This window comes from Sorex fumeus, unplaced genomic scaffold (assembly GCF_029834395.1).
Source record: "Sorex fumeus unplaced genomic scaffold, SorFum_2.1 ptg000093l, whole genome shotgun sequence".
Lineage (NCBI taxonomy): Eukaryota > Metazoa > Chordata > Mammalia > Eulipotyphla > Soricidae > Sorex > Sorex fumeus.
In genome coordinates, this window is record NW_026606150.1 from 4,932,258 (window position 1) to 4,954,520 (window position 22,263).

A 22,263-nucleotide genomic window follows, 5' to 3' on the forward strand; every position below is an offset into this window, starting at 1 on the left:
TGAAAGAGAAATCTGGCCAGCTTGGCAACAAGTTTATTAGTTCAGAGTGAAAAGAGCAAGAGTCCAACTGCTTTGAATCTTCGGTAAAAACCGTACTTCTCAACTGCGGAGCTGCTAGCCTGCCCCCCAACTCACCCCAAAACTCGCTCTAACTTTAAGGCACTTGAGAAGAGGGAAAAGGGGTGTGTCGGACCAAACCCCTCCAGATGCTGTAGGGGCCAGCGCGGTCCTCCAGGTTCCCTCAGGCACAGTAGAGCAAGAAAGGACAGGCGGGATGTCAGTGCTGGTGCTGGGCACGAGGACGATGCCAGTGCCGCAGAGGGAGGGAACAGGCACTGCTGGGGTGCAAGGTGACAGTCAACTCATGACTTGAAGAAGACACGTGGTAATAAGGCTGCGTGACCTACTAGACCGTGCCTCCAGCTACCCCACTTTTCAGAAGAATGCCGGATGCTGGAGGATGGGGTGGGGTGCCCAGAATCCCTACAGAGCAAGGGGCCGTCAGCTCCCTGCCTTCTGGGGAAGTTAATGCTTCCTCTTAAAGCACCTCCAAAAAGATAAGACACTGCCGATAGAAGAACAAAATGCTCCCCCTGCCCGCCCTAGGAAGACATCAAACACAAATTAGGAGGAACTGGGGCACCCCCCGCCCCCTGGAATCGTTAAGTGCTTGCTCGGGGAGGGCTCTGGGCAGGGCCAGTGCCACCCGCTTAGGAGCTGATCTGACTCAGGAGGGCTGAGAAGTCCATGTCCGCGATGGAGGAGAAGTCTTCGTCCCCTGGCAGGAGCCCATTGGGCAGCCCAGAAGCCCCCAGAGGGGCAGGAGCTGGGTCGGGGGGCCTCTGGGACCCTGTTACCAGGCGGGTGATGGATTCAGGGTACTCCATCAGCATGGGCTCAGCCGCGGTGGGGGGCGCGGAGACCCCCTGGTTTAGCAGCTGCTGGAAGTCGGAGTTGTCGACCGACGCCAGGTCGGTGAACACGGCAGGGTCCGTGCCAGCGCCGAGCAGGGCCACCAGGTCCTCATCAGTGTCAAACTGCAGGTGCAGCAGAGCCTCGGACAGGGCACCGTCCCCAGCCGCGGGGGGCCTGGGTGCAGGAGGGGCCGCGGCCGGGGGCAGGCCGGGCACGAGGAGCGGGGGGGGCGGCGGCGGGGGGGCCCTGGGCCAACACTGGGGCCATGGCGGGGGCAGGGGCAGGGGCCTGGGCCAGGACTGGGGCAGGGGCCGGTGCCAAGGCCGAGGTCTGGCTTGGCATCTGCCCGGGAGGATAGACCATGGGGGAAAACTCCTCAAACTTGATGGTGCTGAGGGGTGGCGTGAAGGGATAGGGCTGGGGAGCTGGAAGAGAGACAGAGAGGAGGAGTGAGAACAAACCTCCCCTGTTGGGGGGGGGGGGGGGCCCAGTTGCTGTCCCTAGTGCTGAGGGCGCTGGGTGCACCTGCTCCCTCTTTTCACTCCCAACGGGCCCCCAGCCTGCAGGCCCAGTTCTAGCTTCCCCCGGCCCAAGCAACCACCGTCTCGGAGGAAGGGGTGCTCTCAGAGAGGCGAAACACCAACCCCTCCAGAGGGCCAGGACCAGCACCCCTGGCAGGGGGACTGGGGCACAGAATGGCAGTGTGGGGGTGCTTTGTGTTCCCCCAATTTCGATTTTTTTTGCTTTTTTGGGGTTACACCCGGCGATGCTCAGAGGTTACTCAAGGCTCTGCACTCAGGAATCATTCCCGGTGCTTGGGGGGACCATCTGGGATGCCGGGTATCGAACCCAGGTCAGCTGCGTGGAAGGCAAATGCCCTACCCGCTGTACTACTGTTCTGGCCCCAAATTTCAACCAAAAGCTGTGGGCAAATTCTACATTTAACTTCTGTACCCCCAGCTAGGCCCCAAGTCCCCAAGTTTGGGGTGGAATTGGTACAGTGGCCTCCCCGGAGGGTTCCTGTGTCAGGCCTCCGGGTCCCGAGCCCTAGCCTGCGTGCCCAACATAGCCTACCAGTCCCGCTGGACAGCACAGGCGCTCAGGGTTGGGGATGCTCAAGACCTCCCCAAAATGTCTAACCCACAGGAAGTTCCGGTAAGGCAACAGGAAGTCCTTACCTGGCTTGGGGACAGCAGGTGTGCTCCGAGTAGGCACAGCAATGCGCCTGGGCTGAGGCCGGGGGTCCGTGGGCCCTGCAGGGCAAGGCGGGGTCACTGTGTGGTTCCCAGGTCTCTCCTGCCTCCCACCTCTCGTCCGGCCCGGTTCTCCCGCTCGCTCACCATTGAAAGGACTCTTCTTCATGATGCTCTTGAAGGTTTCATATGTCCTCTTGCGTTTCTCCTCAATCCGGTGACGGTCATCTGGGAGCAAAACGGGAATGGGTAAGTCTTGCTCTTCTCACTGGAACCTGCCAAAGCTCTCTAAGTGCCTCCAGAGGAAGGTGACGAGACAGGTTTTTCTGAGCCCCTTTCAAGGTGCCGGCATGCAGGCCATCGGTTCCCAGGGGCCCTGGGACCTCTGAAGATCGGGTCCTCTGCTCTTTATTTTTTTTCTTTTTGGATCACACCTGGCTCTGCACTCAGGAATTACTCCTGGTGGTGCATTTGGGATGCTGGGGATCAGATCCCAGGTCGGCCGCGTGCAAGGCAAATGCCCTCCCTGCTGTGCTATCGCTCCAGCCCCAGATCCAGCCCTCTGAAGGCTCCCAGGAACCCTGAGCCAGAGTCATCAGCGCAAAGCTCATTATCTCATCTCCAAAACATGCATCTCTCTGCACTCCTGTCTCCCACCCGCATCTACCCTGTCGTGGAAGCCAGGGAGACAGTCCAGGGGCCAGGAAGAACCCAAATTTGATCCTCAGCACTGCCCTGCAACCCCAAGCACTAATGGAAGTAGCCCTAGTGGCCCCTGAGCCCCAACAGGGTGCCGTGGCTCCGCACCTCTGGCTGGAGCACTGAGGCACCCAGCCCTGCTGGCCCAACACCACCAGGAGTGTGACTCCAGATGCCCACCCTGAAGCCCTCAAGAACTTCCTGGCACACTCAGAACCCCTGGAATCCCCCTCACCCTCTTCCTCGGCCCACTCTGAGCGGGCACTCACTCAGCGCCTAATCACCACGTGCCTCCGACATACCAGGCTCCAGGCCAGCCGCTAGGGATTCGGCCTTTCCTTTGGGGGCAACGCCCAGCAATGCTCAGGGCTTATGCCTGGCTCTGCACTCAGGGACGGCCCCTGGCGGAGCTCAGGGGGCCAGTAGAGGGTGCCGGGAATCGAACCCAGGTTGGCCATGTGCAAGACGAGCATCTTACTTTTGCTCTGGCCCCCATCGGGATTCGGCCTTGAATAAGCAAAGTTCCTTTTCCCTATTTATTTATTTATTTTTGCTTTTTGGGTCACACCTGGTGATGCACAGGGGTTACTCCTGGCTCTGCACTCAGGAATGGCTCCTGGCGGTGCTCAGGGGACCATATGGGATGCTGGGAATCGAACCTGGGTCGCCCGCATGCAAGGCAAATGCCCTCCCCGCTGTGCTATCGCTCCAGCCCCCAAGTTCCTTCTCCCTAAAAGGTGACACCCGATTGAGGGGCAGAGATGCTGAGGAGACATCGTGGGGGTGAGAGTGTCAAGGGGAGAGAAAAGCGGGCAGGTACTGGGGTGAGCCCGTGGGGGAAGGTTGCCCACAAGGCTGAGACGGCCTGGGCCTGGTGTGGGCGACACAGGCGCTCCATTCGGGCAGCCACCTAAGAGCGGGCAGACAGGGACTCACCGCTGCCCACCCAGCAACAACCCCTACGAGCTCCCTGCCGGGTCTCCCGCTTGGCCTCCACTGTCAGCTCCCCAGTCTGTTCACATCACTTTTCTGCTCAGAACCTTTCACGGATCCCAAGGTTCCCGGGATGAAGCTCTGAGCAGGTGCTGGGCAAGTTCTGGGCGTCCTGCTGGGCTGCTCCCAGCCGGACACGGGTTAGCACACCCTTGGCAGGCATTCCATCTTAAATGCCACCTCCTGCAGGCAGCCCTCCCGGCGCCAAGGCCTCCCTCCATCTCCAAGGCCTCCTGTGCTTTCAAGCCCGTTGTGCAGGTCCGCCTGCCTCAAGTGAGTGACTTTCCAAAGGGCAGGGAATGCATCTCATTGTCTTTGTGTTCACAAGGCAGGCCTTGGCACCAACTGGCCACTCAGGTAATTACTTGTGACTCTTCAAACCTGTCAGACAGTTTCCAAGGTGGCAAACACTCTCTGAAAGGCTGTGCACAAAGGAGCTTCCAACAAGGATTTGTCAAAAGGCTGTTCCTGCTGGGGGCTGGCACCCCGGTGCGTCCCCTAAGCCCAGGCTATGCGCAAGGGACAAGCCACAGCAGGTGGCACAGGCGCCCGCACCAGATGGCCACTGCTTAGCCGCCCCTGGCAGGCTAGTTACTCCCTCTGACAAGCTAGCTGCTCCCTCCGACCTCCTCAGAGCCCTGCGAGAAGCTGGCACAAGCACACGGGCACAGGGCTGGGCCTGGAGTGAGCTCAGGAAACGGGGATAGCTATGACGTGGAGGAACCGGAAGCTCCTGCCCCGCGGGTACCTGTGTCTGGCAGGTACTGGAACTCCATGGGCTCGCTGAGCTCCCGGTCCGACGGCCGCCGCAGCTGCATGGAGACGCGGACGGGGGCCTGCAGGCTGGGGTCTGCGTAAGGCGGGGTCCGGAACACGATGGCCACTTGCCGGTGGACATCGGCTTGGGAGAAGGAGCCTCGGGCCTCCCAGCCCGGTCCCGTGAAGTACACCTCAATGTCCTCTGCAGGGGAAGGGTGGCGGCGTGGGTGCTGCGCTCAGTTGCCCCCTGCCCGGCCCACCCCGCGGGCCCGAGGTGGCAGTGGTCCGTGCCAGCTCCCAGACACATGCCAGTTCGGCTCTGCCTCCAGCTCCAGGTCCAGCCCCGCGTCCTGGTACCTTTTTGCACTTTGTCACACAGCAGGAAGATCTCGTCACCCCCGAGGCAGCTCCCCGAGTTCCGGTTCACTCGGCAAATCTTGAGCTCGGCAGTGTTGGGGGCACCTGAGGGTGTAAGTGAAAGGAGAAGCTTGAATCCCCAGAGGAGAAACCCGGTCCTGCTGCCCCGTCCCGAACGGCCACCTGCTTCTGCAGGAACCGTCGGGCGCACGACACCCTGCCACAGCCGGCGGGCTGAGCCCACAACGCACGGGCATCACTCCTGGAATGACGATTCGGTGGGGACCCTGCTGGCCACCTGCCTCTGTCTACCTGACATAAGCAGTCCCCAAGGTCACCCCATCTTCGTGGCGACCCCCATCAACCCCCCCCCCTTTTTTTTTGCTTTTTGGGTCACATCCAGCAATGCACAGCAGTTACTCCTGTCTCATGCGCTCAGGAATTACTCCTGGCGGTGCTTGGTGGATCCTATGGGATGTTGGGAATCGAACCCAGGTCGGCCCTACCCACTGTGCTATAGCTCCATCCCCCATCAGACCTTTTCTTGCTGCTCTTGCAGCTGGTTCCTTTGCTAAAGACTCAGTGGCTGGCAACAGTCCTGCCCATGAGTGTCCCCAGGTCCCTTGGCCCCAGGTCTCCCGTTCTCTCGTCCCACACTGGCAACGCCTGCCTGTCCCCTGTCTCCCTGCCAAGCTGACGCTCCACCTCCGGGCACCTGGGCATCGTCCCTCCTTGGGTCCACAGCCAGCACCAAACTGGACCCGGGCCGCAGCCACGCTGACCACCCCTCCCAGTCCCTCCCCCCGCCACCCTACTGGCTGCTCCTGGCGACTCACGGTTGTCAAAGATGGGATGGGACAGGACGGGGGGCAGGCGGAGTGGCCTGCCGGCCTCGTCACGCACGGTGACCTGGAAGCAGAGCCGCACGGCGTTCAGGTCATAGTCCCCGCGTTGGTCCTCGATGGGAACTGCGGGTGGGAGAAAGGGCGTCAGCGGGGGATGCAGGGCACACGGAGAGGTCAGGGCAGGACGCGCGGGGCTAGCAGAGCTGCTTGGGGGCGTGTGAAAAAGGAGGAAGAGATGGTTCGAGACGCCACACTGACTCCACCAGTGGCCCTGGATGTGCAGTTCCCCTCTCTGGGCCTCAGTTTCCCCACGAGTACTCCAAGGACAGCGAGAGTGCAGCCAACCCCGCAAGCCGTGGCAGCGAGGAAGAGGCAGGACAGGGGGGTGTGAGGGAGGCTGACAGGGGCAGGGGGTCGCGGGCAGCCCCTCACCTTGGAAGGGGTTGTTGTCGGTCCGGATGCGCTGGCTGATGGCCTGTTCCAGGTCCCGCTTCTTCACGCACTGGATCCCCAGGTTCTGGAAGCTGAGTTCCTCCAGGCGTCAGCCCCTCACCGGTCCGCACCCCCTTGCCTTCCTCTCCCATTTCTCCCCTGTCCCATTCATCCCCTATTCTGTCTGCTCCCCACCCCAGCCGGAGGGCCTGCTGTGCCTCTCGTTGTAGATTTTTGGTTTGGGGCCCACACCCGGTGATGCTACTGGCTCTACAATCAGAAATGACTCCTGGCAGGGCTTGAGGGACCCTGTTGGGGTGCCAGGGATCGAACCCGGGTCGGCCGCGTGGAAGGCAAACACCCTCCCTGCTGTACTCTCTCTCGGGCCCCTTCTGAGCTCTCCAGACACATCATGCTCATCCCACTGCAGCCTCGGTATGTGCGCATTCTGCCTGGAATGTTCTATGCTGGCCCCTGCTCTTTCTCAGCCTTCATGTAGTCGCAGGGAGAGGCCGAGCCTGGCCTCCCTGCCTCCCTCATCCACTCAGCTTCTACACTGCGTTGGACTGATTCCATCGTTGAATCCACACTACCAGCCTGTCCGCTATTTGTGGTTTCCCTCAGAGCCTGAGCGACCCCATCGCATGATGGGTGAGTCCCAGGGGTGACAACTGCTTCCATGATTCGCTTTCTGTCTACCTGTGGTGACCTGGGACAGACCTTTCCCAGACAGGGGGCCTGGGGTGATTCGGGACCTATGCCACTCACCTCTGCTCCAGAGAGTGGACACGACTGGAGCGATTTTGGGGGTTTTTTGGAGGGGACGGTTTGGGGGTGATAACCTGTAGCACTTGGGGTTACTCCCAACTCTACGCTCAAGGGTCAGTCTCAGGGGTGCTCAGGGTTCTAGTTAATTATTCGGTTAATTTTGATTTTTGAGTCACACCCTGTGATGCTCAGAAGTTACTCCTGGCTCAGCTCGGTAGTCACTGCTGGCGGTGCTCGGGGTCGTATGGGATGCTGGGGATCAAATCTGGGTTAGCCACGGACAGGGAAAATGGCCTATAACTGTCCTATCCCTTGGGCCCCAAGGACATCAGACTGGATCACTATAAGATATATCTGCTGGCCGAACAGGCACACAGCAAGAGTGAGCAACTGGGTCCTGCAGCCAGAGGGGAGGTCACAGGCCACCTTGCGGGTGGCCGGTCCTCTGGCCCCCAGGCTCCCTGGCACCCTGGCACGCTCACCTGTGGATACTGCGGTCCGGGGAGAGCTCAGCCTCGTAGAAGCCATCGCGACAGTCCTTCCCCACCAGCTCGTGGGGGTGAGCCCGGTGAGGGGGGTCCTTGGTGACCAGGGAGATGCGAACTGTCCCTGGGCCTGTGTAGCCATTGATCTGTCCAAAGTACAGAGAGCAGAGGCTCAGGCCGTGTCCAGGCCTGCTGCGGGCAGAGGCCAGGAGCCAGCAGGGGTTCTGCCTGCCTCTTGCTGTGCCCGGTGCCCCTGCCCAGCGCTGACCTTGATGGTGGGGTGGGTCTTGGTGGTGTCCGTGCTCCGTTCTCCCGGGATGCTGCCTGCAGAGCGGCCCTCGCACTTGTAGCGGAAGCGCATGCCCCGCTGCTTGGGCTGCTCGATGATCTCCACATAGGGGCAGGGGTTCAGCACCGGCTCTGCAAGGGCACAGGCCACCGGGTCAGCCCCCGGCCCCCCACTCCCCGGCCCTGGCAGGGTGCCTCCCCACCCCCGAGGACTGCCGGGCACTTACCCACAGGATAGATGAGGGGCATTAGGTCTGAAAGTGAGGAGACAAGGGTTAGCGCAGGCCCACTGCCCCACCCCGGGGAAACTGAGTCAGGGTCCGTGCCCGGGGCCCTGCAGCAACACTTGTTTCCTTAAGGGTCACGGGGGCAACTGCCTCCCACTGGAGAGGGAAACTGAGTCACGTTTTTCTTTTTCTACGTTCCTACGGAAAAGAAAGGGAGGGCACTCCCTGCCGCCCCCGGAGGAAACTGAGTCACAGACATTCTCCCCTCACGAGGAAACTCGGGCAGATCGACAGAAACAAGAGCTTCCCCCCACCTCCCAGACCCCTGCCGGGGCAGCCCACTGGGTCCGGCCCCCCGCGGGTGGGGGGGAAACTGAGTCAGGCCCCTCCACGCTGGCCCCGCCCCGCGCCGGCCTCGGGCCGGCCGCTCCCTGCGCAGGTCCCCGCGCGCCGGCGGGGGGCGGCCGGCGGGGGGCGCGGGGGCCGCGGCGGACTCGGAGGGCGCTCACCGTCCATGGCCGGGGTCCCGGGGGCGGGGCCGGGGTCGCAGCGGGGCCCGCGGCGCGCGCTACAGCCGAGCCATTCGCCAGAGGCGGAAATGCGGGGCGCGCGCCCGCCGCCGCGTCACTGCCGGGAACCCGGCCGCGCCTGCGCGCTGCGCCCCTGCCGCCGCCGCCGCCGCCGCCGCAGATGCCGCGCTCGCGCCGGGCCGGGCCGGGCCGGGGACCGCGGGGACCGCGCCGCGCCGCTGCCGGGCCGGGCCGCGCCGGGGCTCGCCGCGCCGGACTCCCGCGCGCCGCTCGCGGCTCGATGCGCTCCCGACGTGGCCGGCGCCCGGCTCGCGGCTCGATGCGCGCCCCGCCTGCAGGGCGGGCCCGCGATTACTCACTCTGTTTTTAGGGGATTTCGGGGCCCCCCTCCCGCCGATCGGAGGAGTCTGGTGATGTCACCCCGCCGGGGGCTGGAGCCCGGCCAGGCCTGCGGCCGCGCGCCCCGCGCAGGGAAAGGCCCGGGCCTCCTGCGCGCCCCGCGGGGGCCGCGCCCCACGAGCGCTTTCAGTTCCCGTGCGCCCCGAACTCGGGGACCTCGGGGGGCAGGAGGGGCCCCGCGCAAATCCCCGCAGCCTTGACTCGGGAGCGCACGAGGCTCCGGGCCCCCCGCGGCGTCTGGCCGCCCCCACCGGGGCCCCCAAGTCACTCCCCAGGGCCCGGGTTCGGCCCCCGGACGAGCTTTCTGCTAAGTAACAATCATGTGCCCCCGTCCCCCCCCACTGCGAGGCGAGGGTCCCCTCCAGGCTCGGCCTTGGCCTTGGGCGTCAGGGGCAGAGTCTGGTGCGCACCCCCTCCCCCGCCCCCAGGCCTATTCGCATCCCAGGAGGAGACCCGCCAGCTGGAGAAAGACTTTTTAGTTTCTAATTTAGGTCTAAATGAGGGAATCATGTGGGAATTGGAAAAGATTGGAAATTCTGACTTATTTTCCCAGGCTCTGAAGAAAACAGGAAGAGAAAAGTGAAAACAATCACCTCCCACGCGCTGCTTTCTCGCTGCGCCTGGCCCGACGCGAAAAATCGGTACTTTCAAGCGCTGCCCGCTGCAGGTCGTGCCGGGGATCAGTGATGAACTTTGGTTAATGACTCAGAATCGTCATCGATCCTTGTCTGACCTTGTTTTTAAAATCCGTACATGTTTGTAACTTCGAAATGAGTCCAACAAGTTCACTGGGTTTTGCAAGCATTACGGGACCCTCCAGACCCTGCCGGCCCTCACATCTGCCGGTTTTGCACCTGTTCACTTTATCATCCCATCCAGAGCCCCCTCCCCAAGTCTGTAGTTGTTAATTCCTTGACTTTATTATTTAAGTAGGGACACATTTACTCAGGCATGCCCACACAAAACATGATTGAGTTGTGAATTTCTATGAAGCTTTTCATTTTTTTTCATGGTTTTTGTATTACTCCCTTTATTATTTTTTTCTCACTTTTTTTTTTTTTTAATTCGTGAAACACCATGAGGTACAGTTGTGGACTTAACAAACTTTCGAGCTTTCGGGTTTCAGTTATACAATGATCGAGTACCCATCCCTCCACCAGTGCCCGTTCTCTACCACCACTGATCCCAGTATCCCTCCCACCCCCCACGCTACCCCCCCCACCCCACCCTGCCTCTGTGGCAGGGCCTTCCCTTTTGCTCTCTTTCCTTTATCTCACCCTTTGTTTCTGCTTTGTTTCAGAGTTCATTCACTTTTCACTGTGTGGTCAACTATTCATTGTGGTGTAAACACATCCCTTTTTGTTTATCTCAAGGATGACCATTAGAATTTCTGGCATTTTGATATTATAAACGGAAGGAACAGACTTGAGGGTGATATAGTACAGGGGGTCGGACACATGACCTCTCACGTGTGATACCCAGACCCTCATCGGATACCCTGGACCCCGCCAGGAGTGATCCCTGAGCACAGCCAGAAGTCCTGAGCACCTCCAGGTGTGGCCCAAAAACAGAAAAAAAAAAAAGTAGAACATTCTCGTTTCTCTCGAATCTTCTTGGGCATATATACCTATAAAGGACTTAAAGGTAAAGAATGTCCCTTACCAATTTCCAAAATAACTAAGCAATAAGCATTTAAAAATAGCTGTGTGCGTGCATGAATTTAAACTTATTTTTGGTGTGTTTTATTTTTTCCCGTTTTTGAGTGTGGTACTGGGAATTGAGCCCAGAGGCAAGGCAAGTGCCTTCGCTGAGCCACCCCTGCAGCCAAATTTAAACGTGTTTGATTTTTTTTGTTTGTTTGCTTTTGGGCCACATCCGGCTGTGCTCAGGGATCACTCCTTGGCAGTGCTCAAGGGACCACACTCGGTGCTGTTGGTGCAAAAGCAAATCTTCGGTGCCGGTGGGTTCTTGAGAATTGTATGAAAGATTTGCAAACCAAACTCAGAAAATTAAAAGTCAGAGCTTAGGGGCTGAAGCGATAGCACAGTGGGGAGGGCATTTGCCTTGCACACGGCTGACCCGGGTTCGATTCCCAGCATCCCATATGGTCCCCTGAGCACCGCCAGGAGTAACTCCTGAGTGCAGAGCCAGGAGTAACCCCTGTGCATCGCCGGGTGTGACTCAAAAAGCATCGATTTGCTCGAGCAGGCCCTGTAACATCTCCATTGTGAGACTTGTTGTTACTGTGTTTGGCATATCGAATACATCACGGGCAGCTTGCCAGGCTTTGCCGTGCGGGTGAGGTACTCTCAGTAGCTTGCCGGGCTCTCCAAGAGGGGCAGAGGAATCGAACTTGGGTTGGCTGTATTGCCCGCGTGCAAGGCAAATGCCCTACCGTTGTGCTATCGCTCCAGCCCAAAAGTCAGAAAAAAGTCAGAGTTTATTGTAGAGTTAAAGTAGGTGCATCTGGGTTTCTCCCCAAACGTCACCTTTACCCGTGAACGTCACCAGTCCTGTCCCTGGCATTGCCTGTCCCACGCGTGACCTCCTCGTCTAGTTCCACACAAGCTACTCACCTCCTCACCTCCTGTGACCGACAAGAGCCTGTCTCCGCCTCGCTCTCTAACCGTGTCCTCAGTCTTCCACCACAGCTCTGCTCCGCACCTGTCGCTGGGCCTCCCACCCCAGCAGTTCCTGTCTCCTGTCCCCTATTTCCTAGTCTGACCACAACCACGTGTGCATGGATGCCACTCCTGGGCATCAGAGCCCTGCTTAAATCTGAGCTTTCCTGGGTGTTTCCTGAATCGGAGCTTTTTATTTTATTTATTTATTATTTTAGTTTTGGGGCCACACCCATCAATGCTCAGGGGTCACTCGTGGCTCTGTGCTCATTCCTGGCAGGACCATATGGGGTGCCGGAAATTGAACCCAGGTTAGCTGCGTACAAGGCAAATGCCCTCCCCCGCTGTGCTATGGCTCCAGGCCCCAAATTGGAGCTTTTTTAAATGGGAGTTTTCCTGGCCCTCCAGGCATTGCCTGTATTCTGCTCCTGTCTGGGTCTATGGTGCTGCCTATCCTCAGCCCTTTGCACGGAAGCACATCCCTAGTGGATCCTGCAGTCTGCAGAGAGAGGGAGATGCCAGTCTGGGAAGAGAAATGGTCAGAGCAAGGCGGCAGGGGCTTCCTTTTATCTGCTGTCAAGTCCCACCCCCAGACATCCCATTATCTATTCTGATTGGCTACCCGGGTCCGTGGGCGAGATTGAAGTGACCCACCAAATTCACCTAGTGCTCCACCTTCTGCTTCCACCTAGCAGGGCCTGGGACCAAACCAGGCTTGGGCACATGCAAGGCAAGTACCTTACCCACTTACCCACTGTCCTGGACCTGCAGCCCGCTGAAGACTTAAAGTGCCGAATTGGTAAATGTATAAAAGAAAACACAGGGAAAACCTTTGAGATTGTAGGCTTAACAATGATTTCTTGAATATAATTTTCTGATAAAAGCATAGGGAACAAAAGAAGAAAGTGAACTTGATCCAAATGAAAGTATTTTTTGCAGCAAAAGTCACTATCAATGAGACAAAAATCAATTCATAAAATTAAAGTATTAAGTATTATGGAGCGATAGCATAGCGGTAGGGCATTTGCCTTGTACGCAGCCAACAATGGTCGACCTGAGTTCGATTCCTCCGCCCCTCTCGGAGAGCCCGGCAAGCTACCGAGAGTATCTCGCCCGCACGGCAGGGCCTGGCAAGCTCCCCGTGGCGTATTGGATATGCCAGACACAGAAACAACAAAGTCTCCAATGGAGACGTTACTGGGCCCTCTCGAGCAAATCGACGATCAACGGGAGGGCCTTTACCTTTACCCTTTACAAATCACATAACCGATAAAACTGATACTCAAAATAATAATAATAACCTCCTAAAATTTGGCACAACAATACCAAATGACTCAACTGAAAAATTAACAATAGAGTTGATGGAATTTGGGTGTTGCAGTTGTTTTGTTTTGTTTTTGTTTTTTGGATCACACCCAGCGATGCTCAGGGGTTACTCCTGGCTCTGCGCTCAGGAATCACTCCTGGCGGTGCTCGGGGGACCATATGGGATGCCAGGGATTGAATTCGGGTCGGACACATGCAAGGCAAACGCCCTTCCCATTGTACTATCACCCCAGGCCCGGGTGTGTAGTTTTTAGGCCACACTGCTATCCGCAGGGATTATTCGCAGCTCAGTGCTTTAAAAGTTGCTCTTAGCTGTACTTGAGGGATCATGGGGTGCAAGAGATCGAACCTGGACCTCCTGCACACAAAGCATGTGCTCAGCTCTCTTCTCTCTCTTTCTCCCCCTCTCTCTCCTCTCCCTCCTTCCCTCCTCTCTCTCTCTCTCTCTCTCTCCCCTGCACAGTGAACTTGAATAGACTTTTCTCCAAAGAAGATATAAAATGGCCACCCAAGACATGATATAGACCAGAGACATAAGAGACATAGTACAAAGGCTCTTCTTGCCTTGCATGCGGCTGACGTAGGTTCAATCCCAGGCTCCCAATATGGTCTCCCCCTGCCAGGAATAATTCCTGAGCACAGAGTCAGAAGTATCTCGGAGGATCACCGGGCGTGTCCAACACACACACACACATACACACACACACACACACACACACACACACGAAAAGATACTCAACACGTTAACTTTCAAGAAATGCAAATAAATCACAATGACTCATCACTTCACACTATTAGGCTGGCTTCTATCAGAAGAGCGAAACAGCACATGTTGGTCATGTTGGTAAGGATGCAGAGAAAATGAATCGCTGTATATGTAATACGGTGAGGCCCCGGGGAACCAGCACAATGGTAATGGGGGTGGGGGTAGGGGGGCTGAGAGATAGCTCAAAGGGCTGGAGGGCCTGATTTGCATGCAGGAGCCCTGGATTCGGCCCCGGCACTGCATGCTCCCCCAAGCAATGCCAGGAAGAACCCCTAAGCACCACTGGATATGGCCCCCAAACAAAACAAAGGGCTGGGGAGAAGATTCAGAAGTTAGGGGTGCATGACTTGCAAATGCAAGGACCTAATTTAGGTCCCCAGCACCACATGGTATAGCCCAGGGGGGGTCCCTGGGCTCTAACGGGATGGCCCTGTGGTGACCCCTGGCTCCTGCAAGCTCAAGTAGCTTTGAGTTCAGCAATGCCAGGTCCTGGCTCTGAACTATTGTTAGGAGAGAATCCCAGTCCTGGAGAAGCAGCACAGAGGTCAGGGCGCTTGCTCGGACACAGCCAACAGGGCTTGATCCCTGGCCCCAGATAAGAGTTCTGGCGTTACCTCTGAGCACCGCTAAGTGTGGCCCCAAACAAGCAAACAGAAAAAAAATAAGAGGGTCTGGAGCAAGAGTACAGGGGTTAGGGCTTTGCCCTGCACGTGGCCGACCTCTGGATTTGATCCCTGGCACCCCTAGGGTCGCCTGAGCACTGTCAGGATTGAGTGCTTAGCCAGGAGTAAGCCCTGAGCACTGCTGGGTGTGACCCAAAAATCCAAAAAACTGAAAAGATTAAAATTAAAAGCCGCTGTGCCAAGTGACATTGGACAGAGACCAAAGAAAAAGTCTGTTTCTACTTCCAGAAGGTACTACACTGACTCAGTTCACAGAGACACAGAGTATGATGATGACCAAGGGCTGGGACAGGATGGGGAGTTTATGTTCATATTCTGTTCTGGGATCCGGAGTTTGTGTTTAAAGAGGATGGAGTTTATGTTTGGGTTGATGAAAATATTTTGAGAGGGCCGGAGCAACAGTATAGTGGGTAGGGCATTTGCCTTGCCCGCGACCGACCTGGGTTCGATCCCCAGCATCCCATATGGTCCCCCAAGTACCGCCAGGAGTAATTTCTGAGTAGCAGAGCTAGGAGTAACCCCTGAGCATCACTGGGTGTGACCCCTCAAAAAAAGAAAAGATTTTAAAACCACTGGACCTGCCTGTTAGAAACTATTTAAATGGTCAGAATAGTGTTCTGAAAATGTTGCCACAGTTTTTAAGCAAAAACCTGGGGCCATAGTGATGGTGTAGTGGGTAGGACATTGTCTTGTATGCAGAGGACCCGGGTTCAATCATCAGCATTACACAGGGTCCCCTGCACACTGCCAGGGATTAAACCCAGGTCAGGGACTGGAGCAATAACACAGCGGGTAGGGCGTTTGCCTTGCACGCGGCCAACCCGGGTTCGATTCCCAGCGACCCATATGGTCCCCTGAGCACCGCCAGGACTAACTCCTAAGTGCAGAGCCAGGAGTGACCCCTGTGCATCGCCAGGTGTAACCCAAAAAGCATAAATAAATAAACCCAGGTCCGCTGCATTCAAGACAAAAACCTTTCCCACTGTACTTTGACAGAATGGTTTGAGGAAAGTCCTCCTTGTTTGATTCTCTGGAGGAGCCCACATTCCTTTTGTGTAAGTTATTTTATTAGTGAATGTCTGATAAAATGTACCCGTAAATTGCCCATGGTTCATATTTTCCCCTAGGGGGACTGAATTTATGAATTTTAGCCTTTTCATTAAAAACATCTTTGTTTGGTTTTGGGCTATAGCTGGCAGTGCTCAGAGATTACTCCTGCAGGCCTGGGCGACCATATGGAGTACCAGAGTTTGAACCAAGTTGGCTATGGGCAAGGCCTGTCTCTCAGGCCCTCATTACCAACATCTTCAAGCATCCCATATCACAGAGATGGCACAGATACTGTCTCATATACCCATCTTTTTCCTGAATTATCAATTTTGTATTTTTATTTCATGTCTCCACTGTGGGTGGGGAGAGTGATGGAGTATTTTTTTTTTTTTTGCTTTTTGGGTCACAGCCGGCGATGCACAGGGGTTACTCCTGGCTTTGCACTCAGGAATCACTCCTGGCGGTGCTCAGGGGACCATATGGGATGCTGGGAATTGAACCCGGGTCAGCTGCATGCAAGGCAAACGCCCTACCCGCTGTGCTATCAACAGCCCCGAGTGATGGAGTATTTTAAAGCAATTGTTTCATTTTACCTGTTTTATTGGTGAGGAGGTGAGGTTTGAATTTGGGGGTTACACCTCTTGCTTGGCACTACTCCTGGCTCTGTGCTCTGATACTGCTCCCTGGGGGTGCTCAGGGGACCATGTAATACTGAGGGTGAACCCAGGTCCTCAGCATAGAGTGCACCTGGCCTTTTGAGCTCCCCCCTGGGGCTGGCTCCTGCAACTTTTCCAGTTTATCTCAGTTTATCCAGTAGATCTCATTGTTTTTGTTTGGGGTCCACATGTGACAATAACAATATTGTTGTGGTACATATAGCTGAGAAAGTATTGTATCCCAAATGTCTGTATGTCTGTCCTCCCGTTGTTCATTGATTTGCTTGAGCGGTCCCAGTAACGTCTCCATTTTTTTTGAGACTTGTTGTTACTGTGTTTGGCATATTGAATACGTCACGGGTAGCTTGCCAGGTTTTGCAGTGCAGCGAGATACTCTCAGTAGCTTACCGGGCTCTTTGAGAGGGGTGGAAGAATCGAACCCGGCTCGGCTGGGCTGGCTGCGCGCAAGGCAAATGCCCTGCCGCTGTGCTATCGCTCCAGCCCGTATCCCAAATAGATTGATTTATATATATATACATATATACATACATATATGTGTGTGTATATATATATATTTGTATATATATATATATTTGGGTTGGTTGGGGGTCACACCTGGCGATGCTCAGGGGTTACTCCTGGCTCTTCACTCAGGAATCACTCCTGGCAGTGCTCAGGTGTTAGATAATATTGGGTTGTCCTTGCTCTTCCCACTGGGAGCTTAAGGTTCATTGAGCCACTCCCACAACAGTGCAACTGAGGCACACCCAATTCCATCAAGCACTAATAGTCCTATATTGTTTTTCTCTTTCCTTTATGTCATTTTGCATGGTTTACTTAGCAATGTCCTTTTTGGATAGACACAGGAAGACAGTTCATGCTATGCTTTGTAACATGAGAGCTAATTGACTCCAAAATAATATTTACTCCTGGGCATTCATATTTACTCGACTTAAGCCTCAGTTGCCCTTAGTTCCTAGCATTCCAAAAGCAGGGTCCCGACGAGGGACTGGATGGATCCAGGGCAAGGTGTGAGCTACCCTGGCATCAAAATGGTTTGGGCTAAAGTGCTATAATACTTAACTATAAGTTAAGAGCATGGTCATGGGCAAACCCTGTCATGATCCAAAAAAAAGTAACTGAATAAGGACCCTGCTGGGGTTAGGAAAGATTAACCTGGCCTAAGGACTGTGGTCTGGAATATATAGTGAGATGTCCCCAGGAAGAGCCAACCTTTAAACTTAATATATTTCTCAGGGCTGGAGTGATAATACAGCAGGTAGAGTGTTTACCTTGCACACAGCTGACCCAGGTTTGGTCCCAAGCATCCTTTATGGTTCCCCGAGCACCGCCAGAAGTAATCTCTGAGTGCAGAGCCAGGAGTGACGCCTGAGCATTGCCAGGTGTGACCCAAAAAACAAACAAACAAACAAGCAAACAAATTATATCTCTCAGTGTGTTCATACAAAATGACTAGAAATATTATAAGAAGTAAATTTACTATGATTTTTTTCTTTGTTTTTGTTTCTATTTTGGGTCACACCTAGCAATGCTTAGGGGTCACTCCTGGCTCTGCACTCAGAAATTACTCCTGGAAGTGCTCATGGGACCATATGGGATGCTGGGAATCGAACCTGGGAATCGAACCTGGGCTGGCCGCATGCAAGGCAAACGCCCTACCCACTGTGCTATTGCTCCAGTCCCTACTATGATTGTTTAAATGGATTACTAGCTGAGGAAAGGAGAAAGCAATACACCCTGGATGGAATCCCACCTTGAGCGGATCTCCTAGTAATCCGGAGTGCTGAGCCCTCAGATGAGATTTTGTCCTTGAGTGAATCTCCTGAAGGAGTGGCTTTGTATCTGTTTGTTGTTATGACAATGTTCAATCCCACCTTTCTGTACCCCCACCCCTCATGATTTCTATATAACTGTGCTGTAAGGGGTAAGAGGCGACTAGAACGTCCACGACTAGACAGTGAAGGCTACAGGAGGAGAATGGTGACTTTGGGACTTTGAGGACTAGAAGGACTAGATGACACGATGGTTGGAAGTAGAGGACTATGAGACTACGAAGAGACGAGGAAGAAGATAGCAGGAAAGAGAGGGCTTTGAGGTCTAGACTAGGAGACTAGGATGATGGAGCTATGATGACTGGGACTACAACCAAAACGAGGACTGCGATTACGCCGCTGTAAGGGGCTAGAGATCAGACTAGCCGGGGAGGAGAAATAAATCAACTGTGAGCAGTGTGGGGCCTGGGGCCGTTTCTCTGGTTCCCTGGTCCTTCGCTGCGCATCTCCATCCTCCGGCCTGGGAAGATGATTCTCAGCCACTGAATGCTGGAGTCCCCTGTGCATCCCACGCACCTTTCTCTTGGAAACTCACACTTGGGGGCCCAAGGGGATGCTGGGGACCGAACCGGGGTCGGCCACGTGCAAAGCAAGTACTCAGCTGTACTATCGCTCCGGCCCCTATTTTCTGTTTCATCTAGCAGTGCTTGGGACGCTGCCCCTGGCTTGGACTTGGGGTGCCGCTGGGTGCCAGGGACCATTGAGCTGGTGCTGCCCATTTGCTGAGCACGCGCTCTCGCCTGTTGAACTATTTCTATGGCTCCATAGTTTTTTTGTTTGTTGTTTTAACTCCTACAAACACAAACACTATCCTCCCGTTGTTCATCAATTTGCTCCAGCGGGCCCAGTAACATCTCCATTTTGAGACTTGATACTGTGTTTGGCATATCGAATACGTCACGAGTAGCTTGCCAGGCTTTGCCATGCGGGCGAGTTACTCTCGGTAGCTTGCCGGGCTCTCTGAGACGGGCGGAGGAATCGAACCTGGGTCGGCAGGGTTGGCCGCGTGCCAGGCAAATGCCCTACCCACTATGCTATCGCTCCAGACCATAGGAACAGTAAGAGTTTAGCAAAAGATTTGAACAGACACTTCCAAAAGATATGCAAATACATGGTCCAAAATGATGGGGAAAGACTTCTGCCAAAAGCCTTGCAAGAGGCATATCTGCTGCTCGAGCCCATGTGCTGCTTGTGCCCACGTGGCCGAGCACACGCGGTGCCCGAGTGTATGTGTCACCTCTTGAGATGTTTACTGTCCTATCTAATCCCGGGGTGTGTGTCAGGGGCTCTCTCCATCCTTGGAGAAACCAGGGTTCTCTCTTGAGTGCATTACTCTCTCTCCCTCCTTCCCCTTCCTAAAAACCTCCCCAAAACTTCAAAAAAGAAAGAAAAGTCTTGCTAGAGTGTAAGGACATTCCATTTCACAGGGCTTGAGAGAAGCTACAAGGGACACTGACGGCTTGACATGTGGTCGATCCTGGTCAAGGCCCAGCTCTGTATCTGGCTCCCTGGCTCCCTGGCACACTGGGACCAAGTCCTGAACACTGTCCAGTGTGACCCCACTCCCACTGCCCTTCACCCATCTTCGAATGAGCCATCCAACGTCTAACAGTTAACGAGAGTGCCGTGGTCGCTGTCCAGGGAGAGCGTGAACTGGCGTATCTGCTCAGGGGACTGCTCAGTCTATTCCACGTTAAACCTCCAGTCACCCTCTGGCCAGTAATTTCAGTCTTTTTGGGGGGCGGGGGTGGGGATCACACCCAGCAGTGCTCAGGGGTTCCTCCTGGCTCTGCCCTCAGGAATTACTCCTTATGATGCATGCGGGACCATGGGAGATGCCAGGCATAGAACCTGGGTCAGCCGCGTGCAAGGCAAGTACCTCACCTCTGTCCTATCTCTCCAACCCTTTTTAAATTTAAATATATGTGTGTGTATATATATATATATATATATATATATATATCTTATTCTGGAGAACCTGGCAGGCCACTGAAAGTATCCTGCCTGCACGGCAGAGCCTGGCAAACTCCCCATGTCGTATTCAATATGCCAAAAACCAGTAACAATGATGGGTCTCATTATCCTGGCCCTGAAAGAGCCTCGAATGTGGCACTTTCTAAAATTTCAGGGCTAGGACGAAGGAGACATTACTGGTGCCTGCTCGAGGAAATCGATGAACAACAGGATGACAGTGATACAACGATACAGTATATATATATATATATATATATATATATATATATATATATATTAGAGTTTTGAGCCATAACCAACCATACATACCCAGGGCTGACTCCTGGTTGTGTGCTCAGGGGATGGCTTGCTGTGCTGGGGATCAAACCAAAGTTGGCCGAGTGCAAGTCAAGTGCCCTGCCCGCTACACTGTCAGTCGTATTTATACCATCCTAGTAAATTTGCTAGGAGCCGGTATAGGACACAGACCTAGCACATCCCTTTTCCAGCCCTGCAGTGTCCCCTGGCACTTTTGGAACAAATTTTAAATTGTTTTATTTATTTGTTTGTTTGTTGTTGTTCTTGGGCCACAGCCGGTGGTGCTCAGGGCTGACTCCTGGCTCTGCACTCAGGGATCACAGAGTGGGCCCTGGGGGCTGGTGGGCTCTGGGGTCTGCTAGGCCCTGGAGAGGCTGGTGGGCTCTGGGGGCTGGTAGACTCTGGAGGCTGGTGCCGGGGAGCGAACCCTGGTTAGACACATGCAAGCAAGTTCCCTCCCCTCTGTATAATCACTCTGGCCCTACTTTTCTCTGGTGCCAGGGATCAAACCTAGGGCCTCTTGCACACATGCCATGTGCTCTAGTACTCTGCCCCGGTCTTGGTCCTGCTGTAAAATTTGAAGATATCGCTTTCAGAAAACCCAGGGGTGCTAGACGCTTTTTCCTATCCGGAAGAGCCTGTAACCTGCCTGATCGGCTGTCCCCAAGCTAGTGGAGGGACCAGCTGTGCGCTGGTCACACATGGGTGACGCTCACACAGCTTCTTCCTTGGTCCACGGAAATGAGGGGCCCTGTGAATCTGCTGATTTTTTTTTCTTTTTGGGTCACACCCAGCGATGCTCAAGGGTTACTCCTGGCTCTGCAGGCAGGGATCACTCCTGGTGGTGCTTGGGGGACCATTATGTGATGCCGGGGATTGAACTCGGGTTGTCCGCGTGCAAGGCAAATGCCCTCCCCGCTGTGCTATTGCTCTGGTGGTGTTCAGGGCTGACTCCTGCCGGCCATCGAACCCGGGTTGCCCCCATGCAAGGGAAGTGCCCCTCCCCGCTGTGCTTTGGATTGCTCCGAGGCCAGGCTCAGAGCGCAGTGCACCCTCACGGTGACCCTCACGGGGCTATTCCCCACTGGCTTGCGGGCGGCCTGGTGTGCGGCCCTGCAGATGGAGACACGAGGGCTCAGCTTCTCCGGATCTTGGCACAGTTTCCGCTACATGCTAGCAGGACTCAAGGCGGGGCCTGAGCAGACCCAAAGGGCAGAGGTCGGTCCCGTGACCCTTAGCCTGTCACAGCACTCTCTCTCTCTCTTCATTGAGGCCTCTGACCTCCAGAGGGATTCCCCATGAACTGTGGGTGGACAGGATGATTCTAGGGGTTATGCACAGGCCTGTGTGAGAAGCCAGAGGGAACCCAAAAAGGCCTACTGTACCCCGTCCTCCTGGGGTGCAAATCGGCAGGTGGAAGTACTTTTTACCCACCAGTGTTCATGGCAGGGATACAAGCAGTGGGGCTGGTGGTTTAGGCCACGCCAGGTGTTGGCTTGGTGAGTAGCCTGGTGAGAAGCTTGGGTATGATTTTATGCTCCCCCATCCCTGAGCCCCCTTTCATCCTAGCAACCCCCCTAATACCACCAACGGCTGTCAGACACCCATAAGCCATTAACTTAAGAGAATTCGGGAATGATCTCTTGATTGTGTGGTTAAGCTGCCAGCCGGGGAGCGATGCGTCCTGCTAGAGGGAGACACACTTTTTGTTTTGTTTTGCTTTTGTCTTTTTGGGTCATACCCAGTGATTCTCAGGGGTTACTCTTAGCTCTGTGCTCAGGAATTACTCCTGGCAGTGCTCAGGGGACCATATGAGATGCTGGGGATTGAACCCGGGTTGGCCGTGTGCAAGGCAAACACCGTCCCCACTGTCCTCCCCACTCTAGGCCCTGGAGGGACACTCTGAAGCGATGGCCAACACGGGGCCAGTCAGGGCGACACTTCTGCCTGGAAAAAGAGAGTGAGAGCGAGAGAGCGAGAGCGAGAGAGAGAGAGAGAGAGAGAGAGAGTTCCAATCAGCCTAAATCTCCCAAGGGGGCAAGAGAGATCGTAGTAGGCAGGGCGCTTGCTTGCCTCACACAGGGAGACCAGAATTCAATCCCTGGCACCCATAGTGTCCCCCAAGGCCCACTGTGAGTGATCCCTGA

The 22,263-nt window shown here is 55.4% G+C and overlaps 2 protein-coding genes across 2 annotated transcripts in view; both read right to left on the reverse strand.

Moving 5' to 3' along the window:
- RELA (RELA proto-oncogene, NF-kB subunit) lies at positions 1-8,638 on the reverse strand. The gene is given in 12 exon segments (XM_056132036.1): positions 1-1,154; positions 1,156-1,340; positions 2,094-2,168; positions 2,256-2,336; positions 4,549-4,761; positions 4,917-5,021; positions 5,753-5,884; positions 6,194-6,285; positions 7,444-7,592; positions 7,715-7,866; positions 7,962-7,988; positions 8,471-8,638. Coding segments are annotated over 12 exon segments (1,662 nt in total). The 5' UTR covers positions 8,478-8,638; the 3' UTR covers positions 1-710.
- Positions 7,963-22,263, reverse strand: part of RNASEH2C (ribonuclease H2 subunit C) — a 36,352-nt gene continuing 22,051 nt past the window's right edge. The window contains exon 4 of the mRNA XM_056132050.1: positions 7,963-7,988. Within this exon, the coding sequence (XP_055988025.1) occupies positions 7,983-7,988 (6 nt within the window). The 3' untranslated portion in view covers positions 7,963-7,982. The remainder of the gene's footprint in view (positions 7,989-22,263) is intronic.